General features: G+C 39.1%; 2 protein-coding genes and 1 long non-coding RNA gene across 5 annotated transcripts; 1 reads left to right on the top strand and 2 right to left on the bottom strand.

Moving 5' to 3' along the window:
* Window positions 1-995: 995 nt before the first annotated feature.
* Window positions 996-3,858, bottom strand: LOC106393915 (S-locus-specific glycoprotein S13; the record flags this gene model as incomplete). The annotated part of the gene is given in 3 exon segments (XM_013834559.2): window positions 996-3,665; window positions 3,667-3,816; window positions 3,818-3,858. Coding segments are annotated over 3 exon segments (573 nt in total), but the record flags the coding sequence as incomplete, so codon positions are not given.
* Window positions 3,859-9,384: 5,526 nt separating this feature from the next.
* Window positions 9,385-10,269, bottom strand: LOC111208955 (S-locus-specific glycoprotein S13). The gene is made up of 3 exons (XM_022708634.1): window positions 10,185-10,269; window positions 10,007-10,062; window positions 9,385-9,696 (listed from the first exon to the last, which is right to left on the bottom strand). Exons 1-3 carry the CDS (start codon window positions 10,267-10,269, stop codon window positions 9,385-9,387), a joined length of 453 nt encoding a protein of 150 aa, XP_022564355.1.
* Window positions 10,270-17,387: 7,118 nt separating this feature from the next.
* On the top strand, window positions 17,388-19,461 carry LOC111201893. 3 transcript variants are annotated; one of them, XR_002654834.2, is made up of 3 exons: window positions 17,409-18,013; window positions 18,485-18,631; window positions 18,713-19,461. It is a non-coding gene; the product is annotated as an uncharacterized LOC111201893 (long non-coding RNA). The 3 variants fall into 3 exon arrangements; XR_002654835.2 differs by having other exon boundaries at window positions 17,410-18,013; window positions 18,485-18,669; window positions 18,786-19,461; XR_007327730.1 differs by lacking the exon at window positions 18,713-19,461 and having other exon boundaries at window positions 17,388-18,013; window positions 18,485-18,632.
* The last annotated feature ends 342 nt before the right edge of the window (window positions 19,462-19,803 follow it).

The raw sequence follows: 19,803 nt of genomic DNA, 5'->3' as shown, positions 1-19,803 counted from the left end.
ATTAAAATAAATATTTAATAAAAATCATCAACCAATCAAATTATAACAATTTCTTGAAACTTCACCTATTAGCCTGTTTTGTGATTTTGTTAGCATGTTAACACATCTAGTAACATATAACAATGTTTTCTAAGTTTGTACAGTTTGCAAATGCCAGCTAATAAAATAATTAGTTATACTTAGATATTTTTATCCGGAACAATTCTTTAAATTGTATAGCTAATATTATATTTAGCCGTATATGCAAATTTTTACATCCAATATTAAATCCACCACAAGCTTAGTGTGGCTTCCTCAATTTATTGCATGCCTATCAAAGTCTTGTACGTATGGTTTTATCTTCCTAAGACCTAATATTATTTCACAAATTATATCATTAATTAGTAAATATTACTGGCTAACTATAACAATATCGAGATAATAATATATAACACCGGCTATCTAAAAAAAAAGGCAAGTAAAATCTTAACCGACTATTTCAAAAATTGTATTATCAAAAAAATAGAAAGACATTTCCAAGAATCATGGTAACAATTAAGAGTCAGTACTTCACCATCAATTTCGATTATATATATTTCCAATCATATAAATTAGGCCTGAGACGGATCGGATATCCGGGCAATTTTAAGGTATCCGGATTCGTATCCTTATCCGGCGGATCCATAATTTTACTATCCTTATCCGGATCCGGGTGTCGGATATCCGGGTGTCGGATATCCTTTTAAAAATTGTAATATCCGGCGGATATCAGGATTTAGATCCTTAAAATAAATAAAAAATAATATTAATATATAAAATATTAAAAATAATTTTAAAAAAAATATATAATGTTTTTAATTATTTCTATGTATAATATTACAAAATTTACATAAAATTTATATATACTATTATAAAAATAAAAATATATTAAATAAATTAATTTTTATATATAGATATTACTATTTTTGAAATAGTTAATAATAAAACTTACAGATCCGGATATCCGGACTAAAAAATTAAGGTATCCGGATCCGGATCCGGTTTTGACGGATCCAACATTTTACTATCCGGATCTGGATTCAGCCCCTCCGGATATCCAGATTTTCAGATCGGATCCGGATCGAATCTCGGAAATCCGGATCTCGGATAAAAGTCACAGGCCTAATATAAATAGCATTCAGTTAATTAAGAGGTAGACCCACCGAAAACATACGTATCAAGGCTTGAGTTTTCCATGTACTCAAACACTATTACCATTTCTTCGCCCTCTACGCAATAGCCAAGGACGTGTACTAAATTGACATGTTGAACACTCAGCGATCATCATCACCTCGTTCGCGAAGCCTTGAATGCCTTGAGCTGATTCCTTCAAAAGCCTTTTAGCTGCGATTGCTTTCCCATCTAGCATCCCCTGTGTACGTATTTGATGAGTAACAAGGAATTTATTAAACAATGATATATATAGAGAGAAAGAGAGAGAAACTTTATAAACAGTGCCGAAACCCCCATGTCCGATCTTGTTAGAATCAGAAAAATTATCCGTGGCGGTGGCAACGCTTACTAGCTCCATCGGTGCACACAGTAAACCCACTATTTATGACCATGCGGATAAACAAAAAATATCATTTAGACGGAAAAGAAGATTAAAAATTAGAAAGAAAGGTTATTACCAATAATTGCTGAAACAGGTGCTTCTAGTGGCGAAACCACCTTGTCATGAGGAGGGTCAACTCACCCATGTGATTTTTGACAAATTTTGTTTTTATGCTTATACAAATTGCATTTGATAGACAATTTGGTATAATGTTTGTATGATTGACCCTCATGATCTAAGTCTAAACATCCTATTTGCATCTTTTCAATAAAAAATTATGTTTGATCATTTGATTACATAAGCATTGACCCTTGTGAAACACAATTCTACCTCCGCCACTGGGTGCTTCTGCAATAGATGCTCTTGCTGCTCTCTTCTTTCGTTTCCAAATGCACAACATCACCAAAATAGTGCAAAGAAGCGCAATGCCAATAGTCAACATTATTTTTTTTTTATTTTGTTTTTTATCTGAGACGCTGCGGTGGTGGAGATGGAAGATGGCGATCGGAAGCTCTGACGGTGGAGTCTGTTGTTTCGCTCAGTCCATATAAAGTAGATCGAGGCTTGCCAGACTAGGAGGCCGAGGCATCTTTCCTGTGTAGGACACGGTCGGTTTTCCAGATAGTGAAGGGTCTGAGACCAAGAGGGAGTTGTCAAACAGTTTGCTTTCCGCGCTAAGGTACCCAACACAGCGAAGGAGAAGGGACAGTCGAAGAAAAGATGATCTCTGGATTCATTCGCTGCATTGCATAGAAGGCAGAGAGGGTTAGCAGAGAGACCCCAGCTGATGATACGATCTTTTGTTGGGCATCTGGTGAGAGTAACTAGCCACGCAAGGAAGCTATGTTTAGGAACGCCTCTGGAGAACCAAACAATCTTGGACCAGGAGACAGGGTTTGAATGTGGCTTGATGAGATTATAGGTCAGTCCAGTCTTGAAGGTTGAAAATGGCTTTCCCGGTTGACTCCATTCATATCTGTCCTGCGCCTGAGAGAGAGTGAGGGTAGTGAGGAATGTATGGAGAGCCAATTGAGGTTCCGATCGAGGTGCTGGAAGTTGCCATCCTCCATCATAGTGTATGTCGGCCAGAGTTGCCTTTTGGCAGATTCCCAGGGCTGATGCCGTGTTTATGTTGAAGAACCCTTGACGTTGCCAAAGGGGCTCCAATTATCAGACCAGAACCGTGTAGAGGCTCCATCTTCTACTTTGATGTGAATCCAGTTGTAAGCATACTCTCTAACTCGTAGTAGTTTCTTGATGGCGAAAGAGTGTGATTGCTTCTCCTTGATTGTCCAAAAATTACTTTTGCAATCTCTGAGGATATGTTTTGTGAACCAGGCGACCCATATTGATCCTGATCTGAAGAACAGGAGCCAGAAAAGCTTCAAAGTACAGGCTTTATTCCATTGGTGCAGATCACGATTTTCCAAACCTCCTTCCTCCTTCAACAAAGTTACAGTTTCCCATGCTACTCGAGCTAAGTGATGGCCCTCTGTTGTCCCTTTCCATAGGAACCCATCTTTCGCCTCCTCCTCTTCCAAATTTGGATTGCAACTTGACGGATCATCTACCTCCGTGATCACTCCGACAGATAACGCCTATGCATGTTTCCAAAGGCGCTCTTTCGCCGGCTCTGTTTCTCTTCAATGACCTGGGCTTCGTCCCTTTTGTTTGTAATGGGTATACCCATTAAAATGCTTGAGGGCTTGATCATCTTGTAATGGGCCCATCTCCAGAGCAGCTCAACGATGTCTTCCTCACACACCCACCTGTGTAGTCGTTCAGATCCCATGCTTCCTTGTCCCTTGCCTCAAACCATTCTATGCATTTGCCGTTCGGTGATGTGTCTCTACTGCAGAGACCATTCGCTCCACATTTGTTGTACCAACTGCACATATCGTCTGGAAACATATGAACTACCTGTTTCCACACTTCTTGTGGTTTTGGAATCCACGTAGACCGGATCAACATGCCTCGATATGATAATCTAAGTATTGAGAAAAAAGTCTCATTCGCGATACTGAACACATATGTAGCCTCCTCTTTGGTCACGGTAACGATGTATGTCACGTACATTAAATTTCCCACTTCCTTCTAAGTCGTTTATTGTGTTCCACGGATCATTCCGAAATGTTGGCACACCTTTCTTCCGTATGATACTCTGCGCGTGCTCATTACGTTCCACCCCATAGGTGAATTTCCCTGATGACGGATCTTTAGGGCCTCTCCAGGATTTTAAGACTATTAATGTTTGATGTGGCATCCCAATGTGAAGACGAAGCAATAAGAAACAAGATGGTTGGTTAAGGTCTCAAGACAATGGAGATACCACTATAAGAGACAAGCATGCATGGTTGGTTAAGGTCTCAAGACAATGGAGATGCCACTACAAGGGACAAGCATGCATGGTGGGTTAAGGTCTCAAGACAATGGAGATGCCACTACAAGGGACAAGCATGTATGGTGGGTTAAAGTCTCAAGACAATGGATTATTAGTTTATCATATCTCATCTACCATTTGCCATACTTGTAACCCCTATATATATGGGATGTTCCCATAAGCAAATTAATCAAGCAAATAAGATTCTCCTTATTTACTCTATCTCTCTCTACTTTCTAGATTAAACATCTCTCTCTCTTGTTCTTCACTATGTTCTTCAATTTCTAACATGGTATCAGAGCATCCAAGCTCTTGAACACCAAACTGCTTCCGCAAATTTACTCTATTCACCTTACTCTTTCACTTGTTTGGTTTACTTTCTTCATTTCTAGAGAACATATCTTGGCTTCCCTTGTTTTCTCTCTTGCCTAGCCTCAGAAATTCAAATTTCTCCTTGGCAAATTTTTTATTTTTTACCCGCTGGACAATAGCAAGCAAAGATGGAGCAGCACAAGCTAGTTAGGATTCCAGTCATCCTGAAAGGTCCTAACTACATTACCTGGTCGAGATTGACCAGGACAGCTCTTGGAGGAAGAGGTCTATGGGAGCACATCACCACAAGTGAGGCCCCAAGACAAATCACCCAAGGAGAAGATGGCAAGGAGGTTGTAGTGGTAGATGAAGGCAAATGGGGTCAGGAGGATCTCATGGTGCTGTCTATCTTGCAAGGCTCACTTGATACTCCTATCATGGAGTCTTACTCACATTGTGAGACTGCAAAGAAGCTATGGGATACCTTACACAAGGTATATGGCAACACTTCAAACCTCACCAGAATTTTTGAGGTTAAGAGGGCAATCAACAACTTACAGCAAGAGGAGATGGACTTCACCAAGCACCTTGGAAAGTACAGCCAGCTGTGGTCTGAACTTGAGATGCTGAGACCAAGTACCACTGATCCTAGTACACTAGAAGAGAGGCGTGAGCAAGACAAGGTCTTTGGATTGCTTCTCACACTCAACCCAAGCTTCAATGATGTACTTAAACACATATTGAGAGCTAAAGAGCTTCCAAGCTATGATGATGTGTGTGCTCAACTTCGGAAGGAGCTAGGCTCAGATGGTCTCTTTGGTGGAAAAGGGGAACTGTCTATGGCAAACAAAGCTGAGAAGATGGAGAGTGCTTCAGTCAACAAAGCACACTTCAAACCAAGAAGAGGAGGAGACAAGTCTGTGACTTGTGAGCACTGCAAGAATCTAGGCCACTCCAAAACCAATTGTTGGATCCTCCATCCTCACCTCAGACCTGCTTCAACCAACAGATACAACCAGGCCAAAGCACATGAAGCAAGAGCTCATGAAACCACAGTACCAGGCTCCATGCGCATAGGAGAAGATGGAAGAGCTATGATCTCAACCACCCACACTGGTGGATCCACATCCCATGCCATGTCCCAGCCATCCCCTGATGATGCCTTCATCCGCAAGTCAGACATTGAAGCCCTTATCAAAGCTATCAATGCAAACTCTGGTAACATCAGTGTCAATGCTTTAAATTCTATTCACAGTGCTTCACATACTACTAGACCTTTGATCATCGATTCAGGAGCTTCTCATCATATGATTAGGGATGCTAGACTGATTAGTGATGTTAAACCTGCTCTAGGGAGTGTAGTGATTGCTAATGGTGATAGAATTCCAATTGAAGGAGTAGGAAACTTGAAACTGTTTGATAAGGAGTCTCAAGCTTTTTATATGCCTACTTTCACATCCAACTTATTATCTGTTAAGAGAGCAACCAATGATCTAAATTGCAATGTTATTTTCAGTCCTAATGATGTGTGCTTTCAGGATATTAAGACCAGGAAGATGCTGGGAAAGGGTGTGAGCAAGGGAGAGCTTTACTTGCTTGAAAACACCAAGCTTTCAAATTTATCTTGTGCTTTCAATTCTGCTTCTGTGTTAGCTAGTGATGTTTTATGGCATGCTAGATTAGGTCATCCTCATTATCGTGCCTTAGGACTGATGTTACCTAATCTATCTTTAAAGAGTGGAAGTTGTGAGGCTTGTATTCTTGGTAAATATCAGAGATCTATTTTCCCTAATTTTAAGACTATTTATGAAAATTGCTTTGATCTTGTGCACTCTGATGTTTGGACAGCACCTTGTATGTCTAGGGAGAACCATAAATATTTTGTTACATTCATAGATGAAAAATCAAAATATACATGGCTCACCTTGATTCAAACTAATTAGAAGCTTTTATTAACTTCCAAAACTATGTATCTAACCATTTCAATTCCAAGATCAAAATTTTTTGGTCTGATAATGGCGGAGAATATACAAGCACTGCTTTCAAACATCACTTAGCAAAACATGGCATAATCCATCAAACAAGTTGCCCATACACACCACAACAAAATGGAGTTGCTGAAAGGAAGAATCGCCATCTTATGGAGGTTGCAAGGAGCATGATGTTCCATACCAATGTTCCAAAGAGGTTCTGGGGAGATGCTGTGGTCTCAGCATGTTATTTGATCAACAGGATCCCCACCAAAGTCCTCCAAGATAACTCTCCCTTTCAGGTATTAAACAAAATAAAACCTCCAATTGATCACTTGCGTGTTTTTGGGTGTGTGTGCTATGTCTTGATACCAGGGGAACAGAGAAACAAGCTTGAAGCCAAGAGTGTCAAAGGCATGTTCATAGGATATACTCATGCGCAGAAGGGGTACAAGTGCTACATACCTGAATCAAGAAGAGTTATGGTCTCAAGGGATGTTAAGTTTGTGGAATCAAAGGGATACTATGATGAGAAGAGTTGGGAAAGCCTTCAGGATCTCTCACAAGGATCTTCAGATAGGGCAAACAACTTGAGAATCATTCTGGAAAACCTAGGCATCAGCCAGCCTCAAACAAGTGGCGTACCGAGCACTTCACATATACCTCCAGTTGTGGATGAAGCTACATCAATTGAAGAAGCAGTCCATCCTGATCATGAGGGGGGAAACCAACCTAATTTGCAAGTTATCCATGAGGAAGCTATCCCTGAAGAAGATATCCATGACGAAGCTATCCACGAGGAAGCTATCCAAGAAGAAGCTATCCAAGAAGAAGTTGTTAATGATCAAGATGGAATGCAACAAGAAGTTCAACCATTAAGGAGGAGTACAAGGGTGAAGAAACCATCTCAGTGGATGGACACCAAAGTATACTTCAACAACAATGCAGTAGCTCATCCTATCCAAGCAACATGTTCTTTTGCGAGACTATCTGAAGAGCATGTAGTCTTCATCAGCAACCTAGATCAAGAGTATGTACCAAAGACTTATGAAGAAGCCATGAAGCATGAAGAGTGGAGAGCGTCAGTTGGGGATGAAGTTGGTGCCATGATCAAGAATGATACTTGGTATGAAACTGAGCTCCCCAAAGGAAAGAAAGCTGTTACAAGCCGTCTACTCTTCACCATCAAGTACCTTGCCAATGGGAAACCAGAAAGAAAGAAAACAAGGCTAGTTGCAAGAGGATACACCCAAGTCTATGGAGAAGACTATCTGGATACATTTGCACCAGTAGCTAAACTCCACACCATAAGAATTCTACTCTCATTGGCAGTGAACTTGGAATGGGATTTATGGCAGATGGATGTCAAAAATGCTTTTCTTCAAGGAGAGCTGGAGGATGAGGTTTACATGAGGCCACCTCCGGGTATGGAAGACATGGTCAAGCCAGGGAATGTCCTAAGGTTGAAGAAAGCAATATATGGGTTAAAACAGTCACCAAGGGCTTGGTACCACAAACTGAGTACAACTCTCAATGGAAGAGGGTTTGTAAAGTCAGAAGCTGATCATACACTCTTCACACTCACAAGCAAGCAAGGAATTGTGGTGATTCTTATTTATGTAGATGATATTATCATCACAGGAAGTGACAAGGAAGGTATTATCTCAACCAAAGTCTTTCTTAAGTCTACTTTTGATATTAAAGATTTGGGTGAGCTAAAGTACTTTCTAGGGATAGAAATATGCCGCTCTAAAGAGGGGCTTTTCTTATCTCAAAGGAAGTACACACTTGATCTTTTGAATGAGGCAGGAAATCTTGGAGCGAAAGTAGCCAAGACTCCACTAGAAGATGGGTATAAGGTGCTGCGTGAGGGGGAGATTGAAGACAAGCCCTATACTGACGTTAAACACTATAGAAGAATTGTAGGAAAGCTGATATACCTCACCATCACCAGGCCTGATGTATGCTTTGCAGTTAACCAAGTAAGCCAGAATATGCAAGCTCCCAAGATACACCATTGGAACATGGTTGAAAGGATCCTAAGATACCTAAGAGAGGCGCCAGGGCAAGGAGTGTGGATGGGATGCAACAAAAATACAGAGATAGTTGGGTATTGTGATGCTGATTGGGCAGGAGACAGAGTGGATAGGAGATCCACTACCGGCTATTGTACATTTATTGGAGGCAATCTTGTCACTTGGAAGAGCAAGAAACAGAAGATAGTGTCATGCTCAAGTGCTGAAGCTGAATATAGGGCAATGAGGAAGCTCACTAGTGAGTTGATTTGGATCAGAAACCTACTTCGAGACTTGGGTATAGAGACATCAACTCCAATCACCATGCATTGTGATAATCAAGCAGCAATACACATAGCTTCCAACAGTGTGTTCCATGAGAGGACTAAACACATTGAGGTGGATTGTCATAAAGTTAGGCAAGCAGTGGAACAAAAGATCATCTTACCCTGCTACACAAGAAGTGAGGATCAACTAGCTGACATCTTTACCAAGGCTGCAAGCACCAAGGTTTGCGAGTTCATACATTCCAAGTTAGGACTCGTAGATTTTTCATCACACTAATCCTCTTAGCCATGAAGTGTTCTACTCTTTTTCCTTGGCTTGGTTTTTATCCCATGAGGTTTTTCCAAGCTAAAGGTTTTAATGAGGGAATGCTTCATGGTTTCCAAGTTTGACCAGTCCCTATGGTCAAGCCTGAGGGGGAGTGTGAAGATGAAGCAATAAGAAACAAGATGGTTGATTAAGGTCTCAAGACAATGGAGATACCACTATAAGAGACAAGCATGCATGGTTGGTTAAGGTCTCAAGACAATGGAGATGCCACTACAAGGGACAAGCATGCATGGTGGGTTAAGGTCTCAAGACAATGGAGATGCCACTACAAGGGACAAGCATGTATGGTGGGTTAAAGTCTCAAGACAATGGATTATTAGTTTATCATATCTCATCTACCATTTGCCATACTTGTAACCCCTATATATAAGGAATGTTCCCATAAGCAAATTAATCAAGCAAATAAGATTCTCCTTATTTACTCTATCTCTCTCTACTTTCTAGATTAAACATCTCTCTCTCTTGTTCTTCACTATGTTCTTCAATTTCTAACACCCAACCTAACTTCATTTCAGACACTTAAGTATCTGTCGGAAAATCGAAACTCTGCCACTCATATGAGTTGTTGTTATTGTCGGAGTATCTCAATATTAAATTTCCACTGTCAAGAAGCTCAACAACTAGTGGCGTCTTGTTCAGATTTGTACTAGTCACATTGGTCCACCAGACACGGGTGCCATATTGGTCAAGGAGGACAAGGTTGGAGTTAATTACCTTGAGCTTTCCAATGGGGTCGGAGAGTGGGTTGTCTCTGTTCGCAACCCATAGAACTTCCTTAGGCAGTTTGTAGTGCCATATACCCACATACCAGCTTGTGGAACCAAGGCTCGGCTTGAAAAAGCCACAGACAAACCTTTTTTAGCCGACATAAGGTCGCTTCTCGTTGTTAGTCCTTGTGTTTTGTTTCATTTCGTATAGTCTTCTGTCACAAATTGAAAATTGGTATAATATTTAACATTTTACCGCAAAAAAATGTCTCCTTTCATCTAAGTTCATGTTCCAAAAGCTCCACAGTAGAAATGCACATGCATAGACACTAAATGCATTTAAATATATGATAAACCGATGAAAAACATGAGAAATGAGAAAGTTAAAACCATGAAAAACTCAATACATCAATAAGCTTCTTCTTCATACCTACCTTCTTCTCCCCAAACTCCTTTCCATCTGATAAAGGCTGCCCGTGACCGCATCCATCTTCAGAATCATATTAGAAAGATTTGTTCCAAAATCAAATCCAAACATATCTTCATCATTCTAAGCAGTGACCGTCTCCATATTCCTGTTCGTGCTCACTTCATTTTGCACAGTAGAGAGACTTTGATCTTCTTCTTGGACATCCTCTCCTATCATACCATCTTCCATGCAGTTCCCCAATTCAGGAAACAGTTTATCATCTAGCATCAATAAAGAGGTTAAAAAATCACCTACCTTATTATCACTTTCCTGAACCTTAAGAACCTCCTTTTTCCTTTGTGAAAAAGTGCTTTGGGCGATTGGCTTGTAAACAGAGGTTGGTCACTTTTACTTTCACTTTCATCAAAAATGCTTGCTAATAAGAATGTTTTAAAGTTAAACAGTAAAAACACAAATTGTAAATAATAATTAACTATTTTGTTATATAAACCAAATATACATATAAATAAAATGAAAAATTGCAGATCAAACTATTACACAAAAACCAAAACACTACAAGAAAACGTGCCCGTAACAACGAACATTTACGACGAAAATATTTCTTCGTAAATTTACATGGTCTTTACAACGAAATTACGAGGAATATAACTTTCGTCGTAAACGCCATGTAAATTTACGACGAACTGATTTCGTCGTAAACTCCGTGTAAGTTTACGACGAATGTACGTGGAATGAGAAATACGTCGTAATCATTACATCGACATTACAACGAAGCATGTTACCGTTATATTTAGGTGAAAACGTGTATTCAATGTGCTTTAACTTACCTAATTTCGTCGTAAAGTCGTTGTAAATAATATGTTAAAACCATGTAAAATCCATGTAAAATATTCCTTGTAAAATCGTTGTTATATTTCAACTACCCAACTCGAAAATTTCTCTATATATATGTCATTTCCCACAACTCTCTTCCTCACAACACACAAACGGGAGAAAAAAAATCCGAAAAAAAAATCAGAAAAAAAAAGATTTCAAAAAAAAATCTAAGAAAAAAATGGCCGGTGGCGGTAGTATTTACGAGTTACGGAGTTGGATGTATTTGCACAAAGATTCCGACGGGAGGGTGACGAACGCATTTCTGAGCGGGCTAGAGACATTCATGCACCAGGCGGGCTGTACACCGATCACACAGGAAAGCGGTAAGATGTTCTGCCCCTGTCGGAAATGCAAGAATTCAAAATTTGCACGTAGTGAAACTGTATGGAAGCATTTAGTAAACAGAGGATTTACACCACAGTACTACATTTGGTATCAACATGGAGAGGGTTATGGGGGAAATGAAGCTAGTAGTAGTAATAATAATTTTGAGGATGGTCATCATAGTGAAGAACCGAATCATTTGCATAATGAATATAATTATCATCAAGATCATGAGCAGATGGTAGATCATGATAGGGTTCAAGATATGATTAGTGATGCATTTTTAGAAACAACTACAACAATAGCTGATGGAACTGGAAATGTAGAAGAACCTAATTTGGATGCAAAAAGGTTTTATGAAATGCTAGATGCTGCAAATCAACCAATCTACACTGGTTGTAGAGAAGGTCTCTCTAAATTGTCTCTAGCAGCTAGGATGATGAATATTAAAACGGATCATAATTTACCTGAGAATTGCATGGATGCATGGGCGGAGTTGTTTAAAGAGTATTTGCCAGAAGACAACGTGTCTGCTGAATCTTATTATGAGATTCAGAAATTGGTTTATAGTCTTGGGTTGCCTTCGGAGATGATTGATGTTTGCATCGACAACTGCATGATCTACTGGAAAGAAGATGACAAGTTAGAAGAGTGTCGATTCTGCAAAAAACCACGATTCAAACCGCAAGGCCGTGGGAGGAATAGGGTACCGTACCAAAGGATGTGGTACCTACCAATTACAGACAGATTGAAAAGATTATATCAATCTGAGAGGACTGCTGCATCGATGAGGTGGCATGCGGAACATGTCCAGAGAGATGGTGAGGTTGCACATCCATCAGACGCAAGAGCGTGGAAACATTTCAACAAGGTACACGCAGATTTTGCTACAAATATTCGGAATGTCTATCTTGGGTTATGCACCGATGGATTTAGTCCATTTGGAATGTCTGGTAGACAATATTCTTTGTGGCCAGTCATTCTTACGCCGTACAATTTACCGCCGGATATGTGCATGGAACAAGAATTTCTATTTTTGACCATATTAATCCCTGGGCCGAAGCATCCAAAACGGTCTCTTGATGTTTTTCTTCAACCGTTGATAGAAGAGCTAAAGCAATTGTGGTCAGAAGGGGTGAGGACGTACGATTGTTCCTTGAAAAACAATTTTACGATGCGAGCAGTTCTGCTGTGGACGATAAGTGATTTCCCTGCTTATGGGATGTTGTCTGGCTGGACAACACATGGAAGATTATCTTGTCCATATTGTCTTGGATCGACGGATGCTTTTCAACTGAAGAATGGTAGGAAGAGTTGTTGGTTTGACTGTCATCGTCGCTTTCTTCCACTTGCCCATCCGTACAGAAGAAATAAGACATTGTTTCGGCACAAAAAAATTGTCAGAGACGGTCCTCCTCCATATCTCACCGGCCAGCAGATCGAAGCAGACATTGATTATTACGGAGCTCAGGAAACAGTTAAAGTTGGAGGAAATTGGCATGTTCCTGGAAATATGCCTGATGGATATGGTGTGTCTCACAATTGGCATAAGAAGAGTATATTTTGGGAGCTACCCTATTGGAAGGATCTTCTCTTACGCCACAATCTGGATGTCATGCATATTGAGAAGAACTTTTTTGAGAACATCATGAATACATTACTTAACGTCCCTGGGAAGACAAAAGATAACAAAAAGTCAAGGATGGACTTACCTGATATTTGCTCAAGAAGTGAGTTACATATCAAGAGCAATGGAAACGTTCCTGTTCCCATCTTCCGGTTGTCATCAGAAGCCAAAACAACCTTGTTTGACTGGGTTGCATCAGAAGTTAAGTTTCCTGATGGTTATGTTTCAAATCTGTCAAGATGTGTTGAACGAGGTCAAAAGTTCTCCGGAATGAAGAGTCATGATTGTCATGTGTTTATGCAACGACTACTTCCATTTGCTTTTGCCGAGCTCCTTCCAGCAAATGTCCATGAAGCACTTGCAGGTAATTATAAAACGTTAATATATATACATATGTTATGAAATGTTATTAATTTGATTACTTTTGCAATATACAGCCATCGGCGCTTTTTTCAGAGATCTCAGCACACGTACGTTCAAGGAAGAAGTCATCGAACAACTTCATCATAACATTCCGATCATATTGTGCAACCTGGAGAAGATATTTCCTCCTTCATTTTTTGACGTCATGGAGCATCTAGTTGTCCACCTACCGTATGAAGCATTGCTTCGTGGACCTGTTCACAACGGATGGATGTATCCGTATGAGCGACAGATGAAACATTTGAAGGGGAAAGCAAGAAATCTTGCAAAGGTGGAAGGTTCAATAGTTGCGGGAAGTTTGACAGCCGAAACATCTAACTTCACATCATACTACTTTGCTCCAACTGTTCGTACGAGGAAAAGAGTTCCTAGAAGATATGATGATGGTGGAGTACCGACATCATATCCAATTGATGGTGTTCCTGACATTTTCTGCGAAATTGCACGGTTTGGTGGTAAAACGAAAGAAGTATGGTGGTCATGTGAAGAGGATAAACATAGTGCCCACACTTATATTCTGCTCAACTGCGAGGATGCAGTGACCCGTTACTTTGAAAGGTAAATATTTTTGTGAATGTTAATTATATGAATTGCAGTTAATTATGTATGACTTGATTATTTGTTTAATTTGCAGCATGTTTGTATCTCAAGTTGAAGAAGCAATACCAGGAATATCTGCAACTGATGTGGACACACGTAAAGATAAGCACTTTGTCAAGTGGTTAAAATCACAGGTACGTAATATATCTCATACATTGATTAATTAAGTAAGTGTTTTGATACTTCAATATTAATTAAGAATAACTGCTTTTGGCAGGTTGATTATGACGATCCTTATTATCCCGTATGGTTTCACGAATTGGTTCAAGGTCCAGTTGCAAAGGTCACCACATCACCTATGTATTTCACACGAGGATTTACCTTTCACACATACGAGTATGGGAGACATCGGGCAACGAGTAACTACGGAATATGTGTGAAAGGTGAAACGGACTTTTACGGGATCTTGCAGGAGATTATTGAAGTGGAATTTCCGGGGTTATTGAAGCTAAAATGCGTCCTCTTCAAATGTGAATGGTTCGATCCTGTTGTGAACCGAGGGATTCGGTATAACAAATTTGGTGTTGTGGATGTCAATTTTGGGAGAAGATACAACAAATTTGAGCCTTTCATTTTAGCTTCACAAGCCGAGCAAGTAAGCTTCCTTCCTTATCCTCGGCTTCGAACTTCCGGGATAAACTGGTTAGCTGCTATCAAAATTACACCTCGTGGACGCATTGTCGCTGGAGAAGAACCGCCCTTGCAAGAAGAAGACGCTATCAATGAAGTTGAGGTACCAGAACAACCAACTGATGAAATCCTTTTGATCGACCCGCAAAACTTTCAATATGAAGATATTCCCGAAGATGCGACAGATGAAGCACGTGAAGACGAGTTCGAGAGAAGCGACGATGATGATTGTAATGATAGTGATGAGAACGAAAACGATTTAGAGTGATGTAATATTGATGAGAACGAAAACGATTTAGAGTGATGTAATATATGTCTCTGATGTTGTATTTCTCTATTGTAACGTATGTTTAAAGAAATATTGTTTTTTACCATCCTAATGTATGTGTAACAAATGTTGTTTTATATAATATGTATTTGTGTTAATTTAAAAAAAATTATTTGGAGTTTTAGGGTTTTAGAGTTTAAGTTGGAGAAAGAGCACAAAGTAGTAGAGAAGAAGAGATATGATGTTAGATGATATGTGACTTTGGGGTTTAGGGATTTCATTCTCGGTGTTTAGGGTTAAGCGTTGTAAAATCGTCGTAAACCGATGTTTCCACGTAATTTCGTCGTAAATGGAAAAACGCGGGCCTGGTAACTTCGTCGTAAACGTGGGCCTTGTAAATTCGTCGTAAACCGATGTTTCGACGTAATTTCGTCGTAAATCGAAAAACGCGGGCCTGGTAACTTCGTCGTAAATGAAAAAACGCGGGCCTGGTAACTTCGTCGTAATGTTACGTCGCGTTTACGACGAAACATTTTTTATATATTGGGACGCCGAGACGAGGCTGCCTCGTCCATTCCTCCTAAACTCCTCTCCTCTCCCTAAGGTACATTCTCTTCCCTCCTTTTTTTTTTTTTTTTTAAGTTAGTTTAGGTTATTAATTAGTTAGGTAATTAGTTTAGGTGATTATTTAGATAATTAGTTTAGGTGATTAGTTAGATGACGGAATCCTATAGTTTAGGTGATTAGTTAGGTAACGGAATAATTTTTTAATTATGTCGTCATAATTGATTAAATTTATTTAAATTTTTTTAGATGGCTCCTAGAAGGAAACCAGCAGCACCTACTTATGCCCAGTTGTTTGGCGATGGTTCCGGTACATCTTCTTCCGGTCCATCGTCTTCCGATGCAGTTCCAGACTCTCAGACTTCTCAGAGAGTTTTTTCGAGTCCTCCTCTTCCACCGCAGATGCCTCCACCTCCTCCTCCAGCGGCTGCACCTGAGCCTGTCCCAGAAGGTGCAGTTCATCCGGATTTGCGTGTGCCTTCATATGCTCCCTTCGCGAGATATACGGTGGAGGATTTGCTTGCCCAGCCTGGACGGGAGGGTTTGGATGTTCTAGACCCCGATAGACCCCGAGGAACTTATTGGTAAGTTATTAATTTTTATTACTTTAAAATTTAATTAATTTTTATTTTGTAACGGTTAAATTGTTTTTTTTTCAGGTTTGGGGCTAACAACCGTGTTAGCCGGAGCGTTTCGGCGACGATTAAGGGTTACTACGACGGGGCATACCCGAACTGGAGCAAGACACCAAATCACGTTAAGATCACGTGGTTTAAATGTTTTGCGGTAAGATTTTTAAATTTAATTAAATTTTCACTTTTAAATATATATATATATATATATATTTTTAATATTTATTATTAATTGTAATTTTTTCAAAATTTTTATGTTTCAGCAAAAGTGGCATTGGTCTTTGGGAATCACCGAGAGGGTGAAGGCGGAATTCGTTGCAAAGGCAAAGATACGCCTCTGCAACACAGTCTCTGATTGGAAGGACAAGTGGGAGATCTACGGGTATGAGGGAAAGCCCACTGAGCTCACGACGGATGTGTGGGATGGCCTCATCGCCTATTGGGAGCACCCCTCTTCGATCAGAAAGGCCAATTCGTGCTCGGCTTCTCGAAGGACGAAGGATAAAGATGGTCATTTGCCCATGCTTCACAGAACCGGACAAAAACCTCATGCAGGAGTCCGTCTAGAAGCTGTAAGTTTTGTTTTAAATATATATTTTAAAATATTCAATTAATATAATTTATAATATTTAATTTAATTTTTTTTGTAGTTCGAGAAGACGGGAGTCTTACCTTCTCTGTCTGACCTATTCAAGATGACTCACGCCACATCCGACGGAGTTTTTGTGGATCCTGCATCTGAGAAACTCTTCCAAACAGTGGCTGGTCGGATTGAAGAACGGGAGACGCAACTAACCCAGGAGTCTCCCGATGGATTACCAGTCACATTGTCCACCCAAGAGGTCGACAGAATCTTCGAAGAGGTAACTTAAAATTTTAGTTTACATTATTTTAAATATTTTAACATAATTAACTATATTAATATATGTTTTGATTTTATAGGTGGCTCCTAAAAAGAAGGGACGGATAGTCGGTATAGGCTCTGTTAACGAAGTTGCAAGGGCAACTTCGTCATACACTTCGAGACGGGATGAAGAGACTGCTCAGATGAAGGCTCAAATGGATAGCCAGAAGGCTCAAATGGATAGCCAGCAGGTTCGTTTAGACTCTCTTGAGGATTTGCTAGACGTGATGGCCGTGGGAAACCCGGTTATGCAGAGAATGTTGAGTGAGAGACGAGCCGCTCTTGGAATGCCACCACGAGATCCCCAAGAGTCCGATCCAACCCGTCAACAGCCGAGCAACCCCACCAACTACTTCGACAATATGTAGTTTTTTTTTTCTGTTTGTATTATGAATTTAAATATTATTGTATGACTTTTTAAAAATATGTTTTCCAATTTCATATTTTGTTTTAAAATTTAAATTATTTTAAATTCTGAATATTAAATATAAATTAAAATCTATTATATACTAATTAATAATAATATAATAAGAAACGATGTAAACTCCTCGTAAACATTACATGGAGTTTACATCGAATGTTTACGAGTGATTAACATCGAAATATTTACGAGGATTTTACATCGAAATGTTTACGAGTGATTTACAACGAAAGTATTTACGTTTGCTTTACATCGAAATAATTACGTGGGCTTTACGACGAAGTCTTACGTGGCATTTACGACGAATACTTTCCCTGCTCTTTACGAGGAATATATTTCGTCGTAAACGTAACGAGTCGTTTACGACGAAACCTCCGTTACGACGGACGTTTAACAACGAAACGTCTTTCGACGTTAATTCGTCGTAACACCCCGTTTACGACGAATTTACAACGAATACTGCCTTAGTAAAAAATATGTTTTCTTGTAGTGAAATATTGAAAATGTAAAACCAAGGAAATTTTTATAACACCTCCTCTTTTTACGGTGCAGTTTTTATGGATAACCATGTGATTTATTTACCCAAAATAACAATAGAAGAGTTATATTACAGCATAATAGTTACATGCATAAGCCATTCCATCTAAGACAAAAAAAAAAGGTAAAGGGAAACACAAAGAAAAATAAATGTAAATAGTTGGCTCGGCCGCTCTTTTCCTGATTTGCTTGTTAATTTCAATAGGTAATTTATATTATAATATATGAAACTCACCAGAGGGTAAATTATTGTGGTAATGATTATTGTGTGTTTTAAAAATAATCTGTTAAACTCTGGCATTTTAAAACCAAAATTATTTATTATTTATAAACAACAAACGCAATTAAAAAGAAAATTTAACATTTTATTTTAAAATTTATTTAACATTTCATATAATTATCTTAAATGATTAAATTTAAAATTTAAAATATGTAAGACATATCACTTATAATGCAAAATTTTTACTTTTTAACCAATAAAAAATTATTACGTGTTTATATTCTTTTATAAAATTCAAAAAATAATAAATAATCAAAATTAAGTTTAAAACCAAGAACATTATTTTATTTTATTTTAAAAGTTATAAGATGTTTTCTAATACTTGAATTTCTTCAAATTTGTACCAACAATTTTACATACTCAACTCTAATATTTTTGTACTTACTACTTTATCAGGAATGCTAAATTCTCGCCCTACCAGAACTAATCCGTATTGTAAAAAACTTCCGGCCGCTTATGCACCAGCTGATGCCTGTACCAAACCAAATTTTGATGTGGTGTGTCTATCGGCTTGCAAAAAAGAGCATTTACCTAAAGGAAAATGTATGATAAATTCAAAACTGTTGTATAATAAAAGTGAGGTAATTGTATATTATATTATTTTTTATGTATTTGGTATATTAGGAAGAAGAAGGAAACAATAGTGGAAAAAAAAAAGTACATTGCCGTAATCTCTCCCTGATAATAGTAGACATAGCTTTCTCGTCACAGGTCACGCAAATGCCGCATTCTGATATCGTAGACGTGTTTTTGGAATTTAGTCCGAAGAGCTTTTGTGAACAAGTCAGCTGGATTGTCGCATGACTGTACATACTCGATGTCTACTTCTTTATTTTTCTCGAGCTCCCTTATGTATGAGAAAAATCTAGGAGGGATGTGCTTTGTTCTGTCGCTTTTGATATAACCTTCTTTAAGTTGAACAACACAAGCCGAATTGTCTTCAAATAATTTCGTCGGCTCTTTCTCATTGACTATTCGGCTTGATTCTTGTATGTGGTACCTCATTGAGCGAGGCCACACACATTCTCGACATGCTTCGTGAAGCGCGATAGTTTCTGCATGAGTCGATGAAGTTCCAACCAGAGTTTATTTCTGGGATCGCCAAGAGACCACGGTTCCACCAATTGTAAAAACATAGCCGGTTTGCGATCGGGCCTTATGAGGATCTGATAAGTATCATGCATCTGCAAAACCAACCATACCAAACTCGGGTTTTCTACAATACATCATCTCTAAATCAAGTGTACCTTGGAGGGAACAGATATATTCTCGACGCGTTCTAATTTCCATGAATAGGAAATGAGTTGTATCTTGCAAAGACATTAGTCACTACAAGAAAACATAACCTTAACGAGGGCGGTTTTCCTCGTTATTTCGTCGTAAAAGAGGTTTTACGACGAAATAGCGAGGAAGCGCGTTTGCTCGTTACTCGTCCGTCGTAACACATATTTCGTCGCTAATTCGTCGTAACTTAGCGAGGAATATATTTCGTCGTAAAGACGAAGTAGGGCGATTCGTCGTAAAGACCACGTCAATATTCCACGCAAGGACGTCTCTACAATTCCTCGTAAATACCTCGAAATGAGTTCCTCGTAACCTACACGTAAATACCTTGAAAGAGTTTCCTCGCAAAATACACGTAACAACCACGAAACGATTTCCTCGTAAAATACTCGTAAACTTTTCCTCGTTATTTCCTCGCAAATGTTTCCTCG

Source organism: Brassica napus, chromosome C8 (assembly GCF_020379485.1).
Source record: "Brassica napus cultivar Da-Ae chromosome C8, Da-Ae, whole genome shotgun sequence".
Lineage (NCBI taxonomy): Eukaryota > Viridiplantae > Streptophyta > Magnoliopsida > Brassicales > Brassicaceae > Brassica > Brassica napus.
Note: the sequence above shows the minus strand (reverse complement) of the source record. Positions and strands in the feature narration are given on the sequence as shown.

What these genes read in the sequence shown, in the direction of transcription:
- LOC111208955 (XM_022708634.1), bottom strand. Translation starts at nt 10,269, where the DNA reads ATGCTAGATGATAAACTGTTTCCTGAATTGGGGAACTGCATGGAAGAT. An exon ending in TGTCCAAGAAGAAGATCAAA is followed by an intron (nt 10,063 to 10,184) that starts GTCTCTCTACTG and finishes ATGATTCTGAAG; the next exon opens with ATGGATGCGGTCACGGGCAG. An exon ending in AGGAGTTTGGGGAGAAGAAG is followed by an intron (nt 9,697 to 10,006) that starts GTAGGTATGAAG and finishes GGCTTTTTCAAG; the next exon opens with CCGAGCCTTGGTTCCACAAG.